Source organism: Nothobranchius furzeri, chromosome 16, assembly GCF_043380555.1.
Source record: "Nothobranchius furzeri strain GRZ-AD chromosome 16, NfurGRZ-RIMD1, whole genome shotgun sequence".
In the NCBI taxonomy this organism is placed as follows: Eukaryota; Metazoa; Chordata; class Actinopteri; order Cyprinodontiformes; family Nothobranchiidae; genus Nothobranchius; species Nothobranchius furzeri.
In genome coordinates this window covers 51,518,061-51,533,981 of record NC_091756.1, presented here as the reverse complement: position 1 = coordinate 51,533,981, position 15,921 = coordinate 51,518,061, and the positions used below count along the sequence as shown (strand labels likewise).

The 15,921-nt window shown below is 41.3% G+C and overlaps 1 protein-coding gene across 1 annotated transcript in view; it reads left to right on the top strand.

The window, feature by feature from the left end:
• ankfn1a (ankyrin repeat and fibronectin type III domain containing 1a) overlaps window positions 1-15,921 on the top strand; it is a 103,711-nt gene that overhangs the window by 22,806 nt on the left and 64,984 nt on the right. The window contains exon 6 of the mRNA XM_015962088.3: window positions 10,838-10,875. Within this exon, the coding sequence (XP_015817574.3) occupies window positions 10,838-10,875 (38 nt within the window). The remainder of the gene's footprint in view (window positions 1-10,837; window positions 10,876-15,921) is intronic.

Sequence of the window (15,921 nt, the reverse complement as noted above, 5' to 3'; positions counted from 1 at the left end):
AATCATGGGGAAGACTTCTGACTTAACAGCTGTCCAAAAGACAATCATTGACACCTTGCACAAGGAGGGCAAGACACAAAAGGTGATTGCTAAAGAAGCTGGCTGTTCGCAGAGCTCTGTGTCCAAGCACATTAACAGACAGGCGAAGGGACGGAAAAAATGTGGTAGAAAAAAGTGTACAAGCTCTAGGGATAACCGCACCCTGCAGAGAATTGTGACGACAAACCCATTCAAAAATGTGGGGGAGATCCACAAAGAGTGGACTGCAGCTGGAGTCAGCGCTTCAAGAACCACCACGAGGAGACTCATGAAAGACATGGGATTCAGGTGTCGCATTCCGTGTGTCAAGCCACTCTTGAACATGAAACAGCGCAAGAAGCGTCTCGCCTGGGCCAAGGACAAAAAGGACTGGACTGATGCTGAGTGGTCCAAAGTTATGTTTTCTGATGAAAGCAAGTTCTGCATTTCCTTTGGAAATCAAGGACCCAGAGTCTGGAGGAAGAGCGGAGAAGCACAGAATCCACGTTGCATGAGGTCCAGTGTAAAGTTTCCACCGTCAGTGATGGTGTGGGGTGCCATGTCATCTGCCGGTGTTGGCCCACTCTGTTTCCTGAGGTCCAGGGTCAATGCAGCCGTCTACCAGGAAGTTTTAGAGCACTTCATGCTTCCTGCTGCTGACCAACTTTATGGGGATGCAGACTTCACCTTTCAACAGGACTTGGCACCTGCACACAGTGCCAAAACCACCAGCACCCGGTTCAAGGACCATGGTATCCCTGTCCTTGATTGGCCAGCAAACTCGCCTGACCTTAACCCCATAGAAAATCTATGGGGTATTGTGAAGCGGAGGATGCAATACGCTAGACCCAACAATGCAGAGGAGCTGAAGACGACTATCAGAGCAACCTGGGCTCTCATAACACCTGAGCAGTGCCACAGACTGATCGAGTCCATGCCACGCCGCATTACTGCAGTTATTGAGGCAAAAGGAGCCCCGACTAAGTATTGAGTACTATACATGCACATTCTTTTCATGTTCATTCTTTTCAGTTGGCCAACATTAGAGAAACAAACATTTTTTCATTGGCCTTTAGAATATTCTAATTTTCTGAGATACCAGATTTAATGATTTCATTGGTTGTCACCTATAAATATCAAAATTAAACGTAATAAACATCGGAAATACATTGGTCTGTGTGCATTGCATGAATATAATGTACAAGTTTCACGTTTTGAATGGAATTACTGAAATATTTTCAACCTTTTGATGATATTCTAATTTACTGGCCAGCACCTGTAGATGTCAACAAAGAGCCTCCTGTACAGAACCACCAAAACAAGCAATGCTCCTCTGTGCCTGACACTTTTCTACAAGATCCAGTGAGAACTCTTTTCAGTATTTTGAGACATTAACTCATCTTTTGCTTCAGAACTGGGCAGGCTAGTCTGATTCTGCTGTCCACCTTTATTTGGTTCTGACCTCTGCAGACCAGGAGCATCCCGCAGACTCTCGGCATAACCATCACTGTTTGGATCAGGTTAAAGTTACTCATCCTCAAGCTGAAGATTTTTTTTTTCTTCAAACAACTATGAGGATGAAAAGTTCACCTCTACCTGTAAGATCCCACCCACTGACTGTTACCACTGGGGCACCATCAGTAATTATCTGGTGAAGGAGCTGAACAAAAACCTTATTTCTTTGATAGCTTTTTTTTTTTTTTTTTGTCTGCTCTATGATTCACTCACCAAATGGTTTATTCTGAGAGTTTAGAGCAGGGAAACTATTGCCGTCCGAAGTTACTGATGAAGCTGATTCTGGACCGTTTGCAACTTTTTAGTGGGTTTCAAAAGAGATGACTCTGTTTGGGTCAGATCTGTCATGTTGAAGCAGCTGATCATTTCTGAGATTCTGAGTCTAATCTGGTAACCGAACCTACTGCAGAATTCCACTGGTTTCCAGTATCTGCTACCATGGAGACAGACAGGTAACAGGTGAATCTGAGGTTAAATTCTGAGACTCCGATTCTGATTTGTAGTCATCGGTGTATCTCTTCCCAGTTTCTTGATAGTAGTGACTGTTTCCAGAATAAGAATTTATTGAGAAAACCTTATTTATAGAAGCATAATTTTATTTGGTCGGCTGTAGTGTTTGTCAATCTACTTCAAATTCCTTTCAGTACAATAGGAAATGATCTTGAGTGGAGGAAGAAGAGGAGCAATCGGGATGAAAGGCTCTGATGGACTTTAAATTTGGGTTTTTCTGTTTAATAAATAACCAGCAGCTTGTGATTCTGTCTTGGGCCCAATCCCAATACTGCCACTTCCACCCTAAGACTGCACGATCCCGACCAGGTGTGCGAGAGCGTAGGGTGTCCAGACCAAGTGCGGAAGTTAATCACGCCTCATTTGCACCGTTGACCCACAATCCATTGCTGCGGGAGAAAAGGCTCAAGTGCCTTTTCTGAAAATGTGTTTTCTAATCAAATTTGTTCATCTTAGGACGATTAGTTGATGCTCTGAAACTTAGACAAAGGAGCAATGAATGCAAATTTAAAATTATTTGTTTGTTGAAAAGATAAAAAAAACAAGGGTCCAGCATGTCGACATACGTTGCGATCGATGATGCAATGCTCCCTGTAGCAATTCAGCAGTTATTTACACACTTGTGTACTACGCACTCGAAGCTTTACAGCGCACTTTTACAGCGCACTCCAAGTGCACTTTGCTGAAGACCGCAGGACGCAGTGCAAGTACTGGGATTGGACCTTGATCTCCAGAAACTGAAAGCAGTGCCATGTTGTTGCTTTCAGCTCCAGCAGGAGGCGTCCTATGCCTTACAGGGAGCTGCGTCAACCTGCAGCTCTCATGTTTGGACTTGTCTCTCTTTCACACACACACACACACACACACACACACACACACACACACACACACACACACACACACACACACACACACACACACAGACACAGACACAGACACAGAGACAGACACAGACACAGAGACAGACAGACAGACGCATTTCTTCACAGAAAAGGTGGGCCGGGTGACTTCTGAGCACACCATCTTTTAGAACCAATCTTCTCTAAACCAAAGAGGTGGCTGCTGTTCTTTGATCTTGTGACCCAGAACGCCATCCTTTGTGCTGCAGAATCCTGAGAACCTTTGTCAGACTGAACCTCCAGAAGGGATTTAGCTCTTTAGTGATGAATCATTTTATTGTAAAGTCAGAACACAGTGAAATGCCTCCTGATTTCCACAGACCTGCAGAGAATTCAGAGGAAGAGAACAGTGGGCTGCAATGTTCAGAACCGTCTGTTTGTTAAGGACATTCTGCAGAAAGCTGCTTAATGAACATAAAGGGCATTTAACATCTAACAGAGAAAATCTGGGCATTTGCATATGCTTTTTCTGCACTGTCCAGCCATTATGAACTTTGTAGAAAATGTTCCTGTTATTTCAGGAGAGAGGGGTGGGCATGAGGTTGGACAGAATTAGATGGTTGCTTCAGCTGAAGGTCAGTGGAAACACCTCTTCCTGGAACTCCAAGGTAGGCTACTGTGTGTAACGCCTGGACATTACAAGTATTATGTAGAGATAAGTTGCATTCAGCCTAAAGAAGCCCTACTGATGAAACCTTTTTCTTCTTAAATCTTGGTTTTCTTCCAGCAGTCAGTTACATCTTTAATTACATAATGTACAAAAAACTTTTAAAACCACAGACTGAATTTAGACTTGATCTGGAAATATATCCATATGTCTGTTTGACCCATAGAAATATATAAAATGTGAATAAAAGTAGTGCTGCCATGCATTTTGTTACACGAGTGTGAAAACTGGAAATCCAGCCTTCTCATCTGCACAAGCTGTCTTTTAAGATGAGAAATAATGATTCATTCATTATCTGAACGGCATTTTCTCAGTAAACGCACAGTGAGCTGGTGCCTAAATCCAGCACTCATGGGCGAGAGGCGGGTGACACCCTGGACATGTCCATCACAGGGACACAGAAGCAAACGAGGCAGACAATCTGTCACACACTCTCTCACACTGACACGCTGCATGCATGTTTTTGGTCTGGGAAGAAACCAGAGATCTCAGGAAAAATACATCATTGCTTGGGGAGTCTATGCGAACTTCAGACACAAAGACCACAGCAGGGATTTGAACCTGCAACCTTCTTGTAAGGAAATAAAGCTACCATCTGCTCCACCGCGCAGCCCTTTAAAGTAATTGATGACAGCTAAATGTGTTAGAAAATCAGTCTAACAGGAGTCAACACCTGGATTGATTTCAAAGGGAAGTGTGTTGGTGGATGGGTGGAGCTGAAAACCTGCACTTGTTCTGCAATATGTGTGAAGGTTTATCTGCCTGATCTGTTGGATGGTGACATTAGGGCTTGTGGACTGAAGTCCTGGATTATTGGACCAGAAGAGCTGCAGATGTTTAGTCCTGCACAGCCAAACTTGTGTTTGCGCTGTTTTGACGCGTTTTCTCAGTCTACTCACAGACTCCGTACACAAACACTTCCACAGTGGTGCATTAAGCAGCCATCCTCCCACGGGGCTAATCACATCAGGGTACAAGTCAAGCAAGCCTTTCTGAACAACCATTAAGCTGCGTCTCTGCTCCAAACCTCCATGAATCACCCACCGTGAAATATTAGCTCCATAAATTCAGCCTGCCATCTTATTAAGCTTAATCCCTTATAAAAACACAGGGCCGAGCGGGTGATTGGTGCCTCCACCAGACTACACCTCAGGAGTGTGTCTGCATGATATGAGCAGCCTGCATAAACAGTTTCTGTGTTGTATAGCTGCAGATTCTCCCGTTGCAGCTAACACCAGCAGACAGCACTGTTCTAGCGGATGGGAAAGTGTGGTTTTAAACATTCCAATTACTTAAAAGGAATTGTGCCATTTTATTTTTGTTGCTGGATTTATTTGTTTTTTTTATTATTATTTGGATTTAACACTCATCCTAACTCTCTTAAATTACAGGCAAATTTATTATATACATTTTATCATATTTTAAAATTCAGACACAAAAACACACAGTGGGGTTAAAAAAAGTTTTTGCTAGCCACCGATGGTGCCAGTTGTCTGACTTAGATGAGAGGGGTCTGAAATCATTAAAAAAAATCACATTGTATGTTTTCTCAAAGAACCTCAACCCTTTCATAAATAAAAACCTAATATTTTATTTAACTAACAGTGGTGCAAAAGAGTATTTGGCAACCACCATTAGTGTAAGTTTTCCCCCTTAAAAAGACAAGGGAGGTCTGTAATTTCCATTGTGGTGTAAAGAACCATCCAGGAAATTACACGTGGAACACTTGGACACCGATGGGGGAACGCTATTTTAGGTTTTGTGTGAAAATAAGTCCAGGACAACAATTACGCTTCACGAAAGTGACGCCATCGAACCAGACTTGGAGAAAAATGGAGGGAAAATTGGCATTTAAAGTACAACATGTGTATGATCCAGCGCCTAAGGCAAAGCGGACTAGAGAATAGCTCTTGCATTCATTTTATCGTTCTTCCGGGGACCTATGAGCCAACTAATGAGAGGAGACTTGGACTCCCTATTGATCACGTCTTCCTCTTTACTCACTGGCCACTCAAATGAAAACTGATGCACTCAGATGTAAACATCTGCCCATTTTGCTCCTGATCAGACGATGACCGCTTCAACACAGTAACAAATGGCGTTATGACGAAAGAAGAAAGTAAATGATTAGATTATGGGGTATTTAAAAAATGTATGCCATTGTTTAATGCTGTTATTCCCACGACTGTAATTTAACCTTGGTTGGCTATGACAGAGGTCAAATGTTTCCAGTTGGCCTTCACCAGGTTTGCACACACTGAAGCTGGTATTTGGGACCATCTTTCCCTGCAGATCTTCTATAGAGCTATGATGCTTTGGGGCTGTTGGGCAACACGAACTTTCAGCTCCCTCCACAGATTCTAGATTGAGGTTTGGAGATTGGCTCGGCCACTCCAGAACCTTCAAATGCATTTTACATGGCCACTGCTGTGGACTACCATTATCCAAACCAACTCTTTAAAAATCACACAATGTGATTTCTTGGATATTTTTGTCATTCACAGTTGAAGTGTGTCATGAAAATCTAGACTCCCCCGTCATCTTTCTGATTAGGACAACTTGCTGACGAGTTTTTGCATTGTGTGTGTGTGTGTGTGTGTGTGTGTGTGTGTGTGTGTGTGTGTGTGTGTGTGTGTGTGTGTGTGTGTGTGTGTGTGTGTGTGTGTGTGTGTGTGTGTGTGTGTGTGTGTGTGTGTGTGTGTGTGTGTGTGTGTGTGTGTGTGTGTGTGTGTGTGTGTGTGTGTGTGTGTGTGTGTGTGTGTGTGTGTGTGTGTGTGTGTGTGTGTTCTACCTGGGGTGCTAGTTGATTAGGTGGATGTTCAGACAATTTTAATTTAAGGCAAATCTAAATGTTCATTCAAGGAAGAGAATGACCAAATAATTCACATCAGACAACAAAATTAGTTGTTTTAATCATCAGTGAAACTATCAATGAAGTGTGAATGCTGTGAACGCCTGGACATTACAAGGATTACGTGGGGACAGCAGTAGCTCAGGTGGTAGAGCGGGTTGCCTCACGATCATGGGTTTGATTCCAGCTCCCACCAGGAGTATTCTCTCATTGTGTATTCTCGTATTGGGTGCTTGGGCAAGACACTTCGCCCAACTTGCCTGTGTTGGTGGTGGTCAGAGGGGCAGACGGCACCAAACGGCAGCCTCGCCTCTGCCAGACCGCCCCAGGGCGGCTGTGGCTACAAAGTAGCTAACCATCACTAGCAGTGTGTGAATGCGAGAGTGCATGAAAGCATCTTTGAGTGTCCTAAAAAGCACTATATAAGTTCAATGTATTGTAATTATTATTAAAAAGCAAAAAAAGGCTGAAATGCAAATAGTTAATCAATAATACAATGTAAACAATAATAAAATACAAGAAAATAATTCAAATAAGTGTGTTATGATTCTGTCGTTATACTTTTGTATTTGTTCTCAATTTTCTTTTCACTGAAAGTCCTCATCAGAAACATTTTAAACCTCTCTGCATCACTCTGGCCAGGCAACATGTCAGTCAGTTGGTGGGCAATCACAGCAGCCAGTACTCAAGAGGTGCCAGAACCAGCAGCTGGTGCCAGGAGGCCCAGCTCGGCCTCCTCACTGGGTCATGAATGGTGGCATTGCTGCAGTAATTAACCAGAGGGCAGGCCAAGCAGCCACCATAGAGCGGCCTCTGAGCCGCCGTAGAATAAAACCTTGTTCAAATTAGTGAGACGAGGGGGGGGCCTCAGCTGTCTGCGGTCAGGCTGCATCGTGTGTGTGTGTGTGTGCGTGCGTGTGTGTGTGTGCGTGTGTGTGTGCGTGTGTGTGTGTGTGTGTGTGTGTGCGTGCGCAAAATAATTTCAGTTTAAATTGGTGGTAAACCTTGACGGGCAGATTGACTTTCTGTGGTGACTCCAGGGTGTTTATGCTTCTGAATGAGACTATTTGAGTTCAGAACATTTATTCAGCATTAAGTCAGTGATTGACTTTGAATCCTTAAGAAATATAACAAATACTTTTATAGCATGACTGGCAGCTGGGTTAACTTAGTAATTTTAGTTTTCCTTGGGTTTAATAACATATCAGGTACATGTATTGCATTTGGTCTCCTGAAGTTGATCCGAAAGTCAAAGCTGTGCTGGAAAAGTCAAACTGAACAATGGCATCCTACTCATAATTAAAATATATTGTTTCTACTCCAATTAGAGATGTTTAATGTCTGAATTAATTCTAATGAATCAGAACAAGTCGAATTTCATCAGAATCAGGTGGTTTGGAGTATGTCTGCAGTTGATGGACCTTTAATGTGAGCAAAACCTGCAGCTGATCTGTATTTTCTGGTGAATAGATGTAAGTTTTAGGTGAACTCTTTGTTTGGTGATGAGGTTGTTTGAGAAGAAATCACGCCCATCTATTTCTAACTCAACAGTCACTGAGATCAATGTTAAAGCTCTAGCTTAAAGTTTAAAAACTATTTAGTGTTACTTTAAAGGTGATCAGTAGCAGGAATATTCTGCACAGGCTTTTGATAATCACTGAATGAAGCAGTTGTTTTGAGTAGGTGCGCTTGTAAAACAAACTGTCCAACAGGACCCTAATGCAGGTTTTGGCTATAAAGGTAAAACATCCAAGACAAGTCATATATTACTTATGAATTTGTTTCGTGTCGTGTCTTGTGTAAATATTCACCACCGTACGCTGCTGGAATATTGTGAAAAAGATTTTCAAGTGGAATTTGTCACAAATGTAGCTTTCTGGTAAATAGTGAAACCCTCGTTTAAATTTTAGTTGAATTTGAAATGAGAAAAGGAATAAGAACCTTGTGATAAATCTGAATAATTATTGCGTCAAAAGACAAAAAAAAAGCATGATCCCTAAGTAGTAATAGAAATCATCCTAATTGGGGGTCATTATTTTCTGTTAATGAATCATAAAGGCAGATCTTATCTCAGATGATTAATTTGATGAGGGACTGACATTGACTTGGTTCTCTTCTGTGTCTCAGAGAGAAAATAGACCAGAAATCATTTTATAGTTTTTATAACCTTAAGCTATCGCAGCAACATTTACACTCATGGCCATTCTCATGTCAGTTTAATATGTTTTTCCTGTCAAGGACATGTCGCATGCATGGAGGAAAGTGAATGAGTTTCCTCAGAAATGTGAAATAAAAGTAGAACGGAAGGTTGTTTATTCATAGGAGCCCGTTAAGTCAGCTGGAGGTCCATACCATCAGCTAATGGTAAAATGTGTGTTAAATCCCAGAGACGAAGGTTCATATTTCAATTATCAGGTGTTTGATGTTGATGGTGTGTGTGTGTGTGTGTGTTTGTGAGTGCACACTGGAGATGTTCACCCATCAGCCCACCAATCACCTTTTTATGACTAAACGTCTACTTGGTGATTTGCACCAAAAGCCAGAATAGGATTGTATGAGTTTTACTCAGCTTAAAAAAAAAAAGCACTTTTTAACATCAGTCCTCTTTGTTTTCTCAGTTTGTAGTTTTTTTCTGCTAAAACCAGCATCTCGCTGTGCTGTGACTGTTGGCTGTGTCCCCTTCTGGGCCCGCTCTCTCTCCCATGCTGCTGGAACTTTGAACATAGTCCAATTATTCAGAGTCCTGGAACCCTTCTGAAGTTAGCTTCTGTGACCCAAAGCGTGGAGAACAATGACGTTGTGACTGATTGGAGACAAAAATTAGAATCTGATATTTCAAACGTGACAAATGTAAGTCAAATGAAGACATAATTAAGACTAAATTGCAAAATGTTTCATAACACTTTCTGAGAAAAGTCTGTTTGAAATTAGAACTAAAAGTAGAACTGTGAGGTCATTATTGCAAGATCAAAGAGAAAGTGGTCATAATGCTTTGGTTGATCTTATTTAGACGATGGTGAAATAGTTTATCATATGTTCGCGTGCAATTTTGTTCTTGGTTTCTTGGTTTTTGTTAACGCAGCCTTTTTGTTCCGTCTTTGTTGTTGTTGTTGTTGATTTGGAGGACCCACTCAAACACGATTGCCCATCTCAAGTGGTTTCTATCCTCCTAAAATATATGTGCATAAATAAATAAATGAATAAATAAAATAGTAAAGGCAAGGTAGCTTAATTTATGCAGCACAGTTCATACGTACAAGCAATTCAGTTTGCTTTCCAGGTGCAAGAACAGTAAGAACATAAAACATTAAGACAGCAGAGACAACATACATGAATACAATTTGATGTAAGAAATAAAAAGGCTAAGTGAGAGACAGTTACAGTGCAGAACCTTGTTGTCTCATTCATTTGACACATTAAACTCTCAAAAATGTAATTGTTTGATTTATTTTTTTATTAAAAATGTGAAAATCCAGCTTTTGCATCAGTTCGGTCCAGTCCTTGTCATCAGGTCCACTATATCCTGCAGACTTTAGCTGTTTCACCGCTCCTGATTGGATTAACAGGCATGTGAAGAACTTTCAGGACCCGCTGAATAGCTGATTCCATCATTCAATTCAATTCAAGTTTATTTATATAGCGCCAAACCACGACAAGAGTCGTCTCGAGGCACTTCACATAATAAATATTCCAATTCAGGTCAGTTCATTAAGCCAATCAGAAATAATGTTTCTTATATAAGGAACCCAGCAAATTGCATCAAGTCACTGACGGGTGTCAGTGACTATACAGCAATCCTCATACTAAGCAAGCATAAAGCGACAGTGGAGAGGAAAACTCCCTTTTAACAGGAAGAAACCTCCAGAGAATCCTGGCTCAGTATAAGCAGCCATCCTCCACGACTCACTGGGGGTCGAGAAGACAGAGCAGACACACACACACACACACACACACACGCACACGCACGCGCGCACGCACGCGCACGCACACGCACAAGTAATGTGTCTATAGTTATATTGTGATGTCTTAGTAAATATTCTATTTGGTGAGAGATAAACTTTATTGTATTTATCCTAGTGGATCTATAATTAAACGGATAAACTAGTATTAGCACATCCAACGTCAAGGAAAGCAAAGAGTTTTCGGTATATCATGTGATGGTTTCAGTGGTGTTGGAGCGGAGAAACATCTAAAAACTGCAGGATGGTGTCCAACAAGACCAGGACTGCAGACCACTGTCACAGGATCACACCTGCACCCGGCTTTCTGCTGCGACTGCAACGTTTCCCTGTGATATGAAATGATTTAATTTGTGTTAGTGCTCATCGTGATGCTGCATGTCAACTGATGGTTTTCTCTCCGGTGTTGCCTTCACAGAGCCTGGGAACAACAGGAAGATACGACAGCAGAAAAAAGTGAGTCATCCTGTTTTCATCACCTCTCAACGCTGAAACGATCTTGTGCGTTTCGCTACTCGGTTTCATTTTGAAAACGTCCTGGAGCTCATGAGTAATAAGATATGATTTAATAAAACAGGAAGCAGAACCTCTGCAGGACTTTCTGAGGGAATGATTCGCTAACTAGATTATGTCACCACTCTTATTGCGTTCCAAATTAAATGACGGATACTTTTAGCTGAAGAAGTGAAACTTCACAGATTGCAGAGATGAGGTTTCTCCCTCCATGGGAGCAATTACTGATAATTTATTTTACAATCCCAGATTAGGATTATAATCTAGCGTTCCACGGTGATGTTCAGAAAAGAAGAAATCTGAGAAGCATTAGGTTTGTCTTTCAAAGATAAGAATGTTTTTTCAACCCTCCTCAGCTACAGAAGAAGTTATTAAACTAGAATTCACAGAAGGTTTTAAATCCAATCTGCTGTTAGATGTTCAGATTCTGGTTTTCGGTGTTTTTTGGGCTCAGGTTTGTTGCTTGGGCTTATGTCCACTAGTTTGGGTCCTGTTTAATCCAGCTTTTTTCTTTCTCCTCACTCAAATGAACACATAATCCCACATTTTTGTTCCGTCTGCAGTCCTCAACCTCCTCCTGCTCTGAGCTCATGTCGGTGCATGTTTTTTCATCCTTTTTTTAAAATCATTTGTGTGGTTTATACACCTGCCTCTGGTGAAAATGATATTAACCACTGAATCGTGTTGCTCACAGAACCAGGTCCACTCTCTGCTTTGGTTCTGTCCGTATCGGGTTAATTTTTCTGAAACGTTGGGTCTACTGGCACCAGGACTCACAGGTGCAGAATTCCAGAACCTTTGGAGACGCTGATTCCACTCAGAAATTTCATAAACGTTGTTTTCCTGCTCTTCGCAGCAGCTCCATCTTCAGCTCGTGGGGTTTGTGAGAGCACCGCATTCAGCACTCACTCAGACATTTAGGGGCCCAAGGTAGCTATTAAGAATAATGGCCTCTGGCTACCTGTTACCATGGTGACAGAGGAAAAGGAAAAGAGGCAGATATCCAGGAGCTGATGAAGTGAGGAGAACGTGCTCATCTGTCTCCTCCGAGAACAAAAGAAGCTCTCAGTTAACGTGTGATTATCTGCTGAATATGGATTATAAGGGTTTAGATTACAGCCTGAGCTGAGATTAATCAGGTGAAAGAAATTTGTTGTTCAGGGTTAGCCTAACACTACTGGGTTTGTTCACGGCTTTGATATGCAAACCCAAAGTGTTTACAATTAGAAACACTTTAGTTTTACACTTGGTACACACATAGTAAAGGTGCTGAGTCAGGCTTTCTATGATTTATTGAATGTTTCAACATGGAAATCTTCAACCAAAAGCAATGGTGGTTTCTTTTTGTGCCAGGTTTAGAAAATGTTGTTGTTGTTTGTTAGACCTTGCAGAGTCATGAACTTGTTTTCATAAAAGTGTACCAGAGCACGGAGAAGTCACCGGTTTTCATTTTCTGTTCTACCTCTCTGGTGGTCTGCATCGTCTCCTCTCTCTAATTTACCAATTTATTCTGTAAAATCAGTGGAACCAAAATGATCAAAAAAGTCAGAAAGCTTAAGCTTCAGCAAACGGAAAGTTTCCTTGATATGACTAAACATCAGTCATCAGTCTGTCAGAATCTTACATCTAATAAACTAGATGTCTGATTCTACTTAAGTGGTTACAAACTCCTGAAAGAAACGAGGCGTTAAAATAGGTAAACCTTAATCTACAGGTTAGGAAATAACTCGACACAATGAAACGATCTCTGACTTAGCTGACCCGAATACCTTCCTCCATTAGCTTGTTTGTGTGGAGATCATTTTTTAAATGCTTCTACCAGGAAGAGCTTCAATGATTCAGACGTTGCAACTATTTCATCATGTGACCCATCAGCTGTTTCTGCAGGCTTTCGTCTGAACCACGACTCTATACATTACAGCCAGCAGTGTTGTCTGATTTGTTTGTTCAGAAAGTGCCCCTGAACCAGAACATCAGCTGCACATTTACCTTCAGTTTCCATCCGAGTTTGAAACGTTCATCAGAAAAGAAATGTGTGGTGAAAGTTTTCTGTTCAACGGTTTCTCTGGGTTTATGAGTGCCGTGCTTCTATTTAGATTCTGGAGAATTAGACATTTTGTTCTCAGCCAATTTCAAATTGGGTCTTTAAATAAACCAAACCTGACTTGGTAGACCTGGTTGAACCCTTTTTCTGTGATTTTTGCGTGTCATCCTTGCTTTTGTTGCTGAATCTGTTTGTGCAGGATAGAAGGTGAGAGAGGACTTTCATTAAGGACCTGTTTGAACTTCACACACTAACACACAGGCTGAAACAATGAGTGGCTTCAGTCGTGACTGGAAGTTTTGAGTCAGAGGCTCATTAAAGCAGATTTCTGTAGAACTCCCACTCTCTCTGCAGCTTTCAACTCTTCTTTCATCCCTCCATCGCTCTCCCCTCCTCAGACTGCTGCAGCTCTAATCCAAGGCTGCGGTTGTCATCCTGTAATTCATCTTTTTTCACTCTCTCTCAAAGACAATCATTAAAGTGGTCATTGTATTTCTAATGGGCCATTGAGAGGCTCTTTTTAGTTTCAAAACCTCACAGAAACAGGAGTTTGCTGACGTCACAAAGCAGCCTGATAAAGCTGTTTTGTTGTTATAGTGATTACTTGGATAAAGTGATGCAATCATTCTCATCTTTCATGAACTCCATCTTATCTGCCGCAGAAACACCAGCGCTGGTTTGGATCAGCAGGTTCTAGAGCAAAACACTTTGGCTGAATCAAGATTTAAGTGGTAAATAACTGGTCGTTTTCTTTCTCATCACAGCTGGAAAACAGAAAACATAACCAGTGATTGTCTTTCTTTACACCTGAGTGGTGTTTCTAATAGTTACACTACTCGCAAGTCCAGCGTTGCAGAAATATTGCCACCAAGCTTGGCGGCATGAAAGCCGTATAATTCCTGCATCACTATGTATTACTCTGGTTTGCTGACAGTGTTTCTTATGAAAGTGGCTTTAGATGCAGATCAATGGGGATGATTTCAATTAAGTTGATTTATAAAGTACCAGGTGATGACAGAAGTCATACCAAAGCGGTACACAGTATTCAAGTCATTTCAGGTCCAGGTTCAGGCTATTTGACTGCAATAAATGTAATGGAATTTTAACAAAACTAGATTAATTTAAAATGCCAATGAGTCAAAATTCCCCTAGACAAATTAACTAGGAGATTGGATCTAACCATCACTTTAACAGAATTGATATGGTCCCCCATTCTGACCAGCACAGTACGAAGGGCGACAGTGGAAAACTCCCTTTTCCAAAAAAGTTCAAATGAATCCAACTGGACTTCTTTGGTTTCTCGAAGATGTTTTGCTTCTCATACGAGGAGCATTGTCAGTTCTGACTGGAATATGAAAGTGTCAGGCTTATAATATTTAGCTGATTATTGTTGCTTACTGAGCAGAAACTACCTATGAATGCCCCTCCTCCCTAGCCCCTGATGAAACCTACATTAAATAGAAGAGGAGGACTCAAGTTTCACCTTTGCATCACCTTTGACCTTTCGCCTTCAGAACTGCCTAAATTTACGTGGCATTGATTCAACAAGGTGCTGAATGCATTCTTTAGAAATGTTGGCCCATGTTGATAGGATGGCATCTTGCAGTTGATGAAGATTTGTGGGATGAACATCCAAGGCACGCAGCTCCCGTTCCACCACATCCCAAAGAGGCTCTATCGGGTTGAGATCTGGTGACTGTGGTACAGTCACCGTTGTAGTGCAGTGAACTCACTGTCATGTTCAAGAAACCAGTTTGAAATGATTGGAGCTTTATGCATGGTGCATTATAACAATAACCCAAATAATAATCAAATCTACTGAGTCAACAGAAATTACCTAAAAAAATTCTTGGAATTTAAATTGATGAGAGGGTAAGTTGGAAAATACATGTCGACTATATAAGTAATAAGATCTATAAGTCCATCGGCATAATAAGGAAGTTTAGCCATATTGTTTCTACAAAGTGTCTTCCCACGTTGTAGCCTTGTGTATCTGCATCTCTCTTATTGCAATATGATTTGGGGTAGTTCTTTTCCACTGCTCTCAACTAGGGCTGCCACAAATGACTATTTTAGTAGTCGACTAATCGCCAGTTTTGTTGACGATTAGTCGCCTTCTCATGTCATTTATAAAAGTTTAGCTTATTGCACCAGGATGCTCTAATATACCCATCATTAGCTTCTAGTTTGGCTATGTGCCTTCTAATAATGAAGACAAGATGATAGCTTATCAAACAACTTTTAATTAACTTTGTAACCTGTTAATACAAGTGCCACAGTCAAATGAAGGTAAGCACCTAAAACCAAAAATAAATTGTGCACAAAAATTACTTGTGTTCGCGAGAGGCATGGTGGCAAGGTTGAAGCGCCTCATCTTCCAATCTTAACTCAGGGAAAGGCAGAACATACTGAGGTTACGCCTCTGTAGCACGGCTGGTCCACACATCAGCATAAATGTTAATTCCTTGATTGCTCAGTCAGCAACCTTTTTATTTTAGCAAAAAAGGCATTATATTCTAATATTTACTTTATTTGTGTCCAGAGAGAAACAGAATCAGATGCATCGCTCACATGCGCACACACACAATTTTAAGGTTATTTCATTTTTCTTTTCCATCATGGTAGTGAAATGAGATTGGCCTTGTGGGTAGTTGTCGCGGTATCCTGGGTTGAGCTGCTTGATCATCTCTCAATCAATCAATCAATCAAATTTTATTTCTAAAGTGCTTTTCAAACAAAGTGTTATTCAAAGTGCTTTACAAAATGACCCCAGATTCCCATAACAGGTTAAAAACATTAACAAACATATGCAATCACACGCACACACACACAGACTCACACACACACACGAGTAAAAATTATATTAGGCTGAGTCCAGATGAGCCAAGTATGGTAACGCAAGGAAACGCCATCAGAGGAGCCGTCTGTCCCGGCAGCATCAGGTC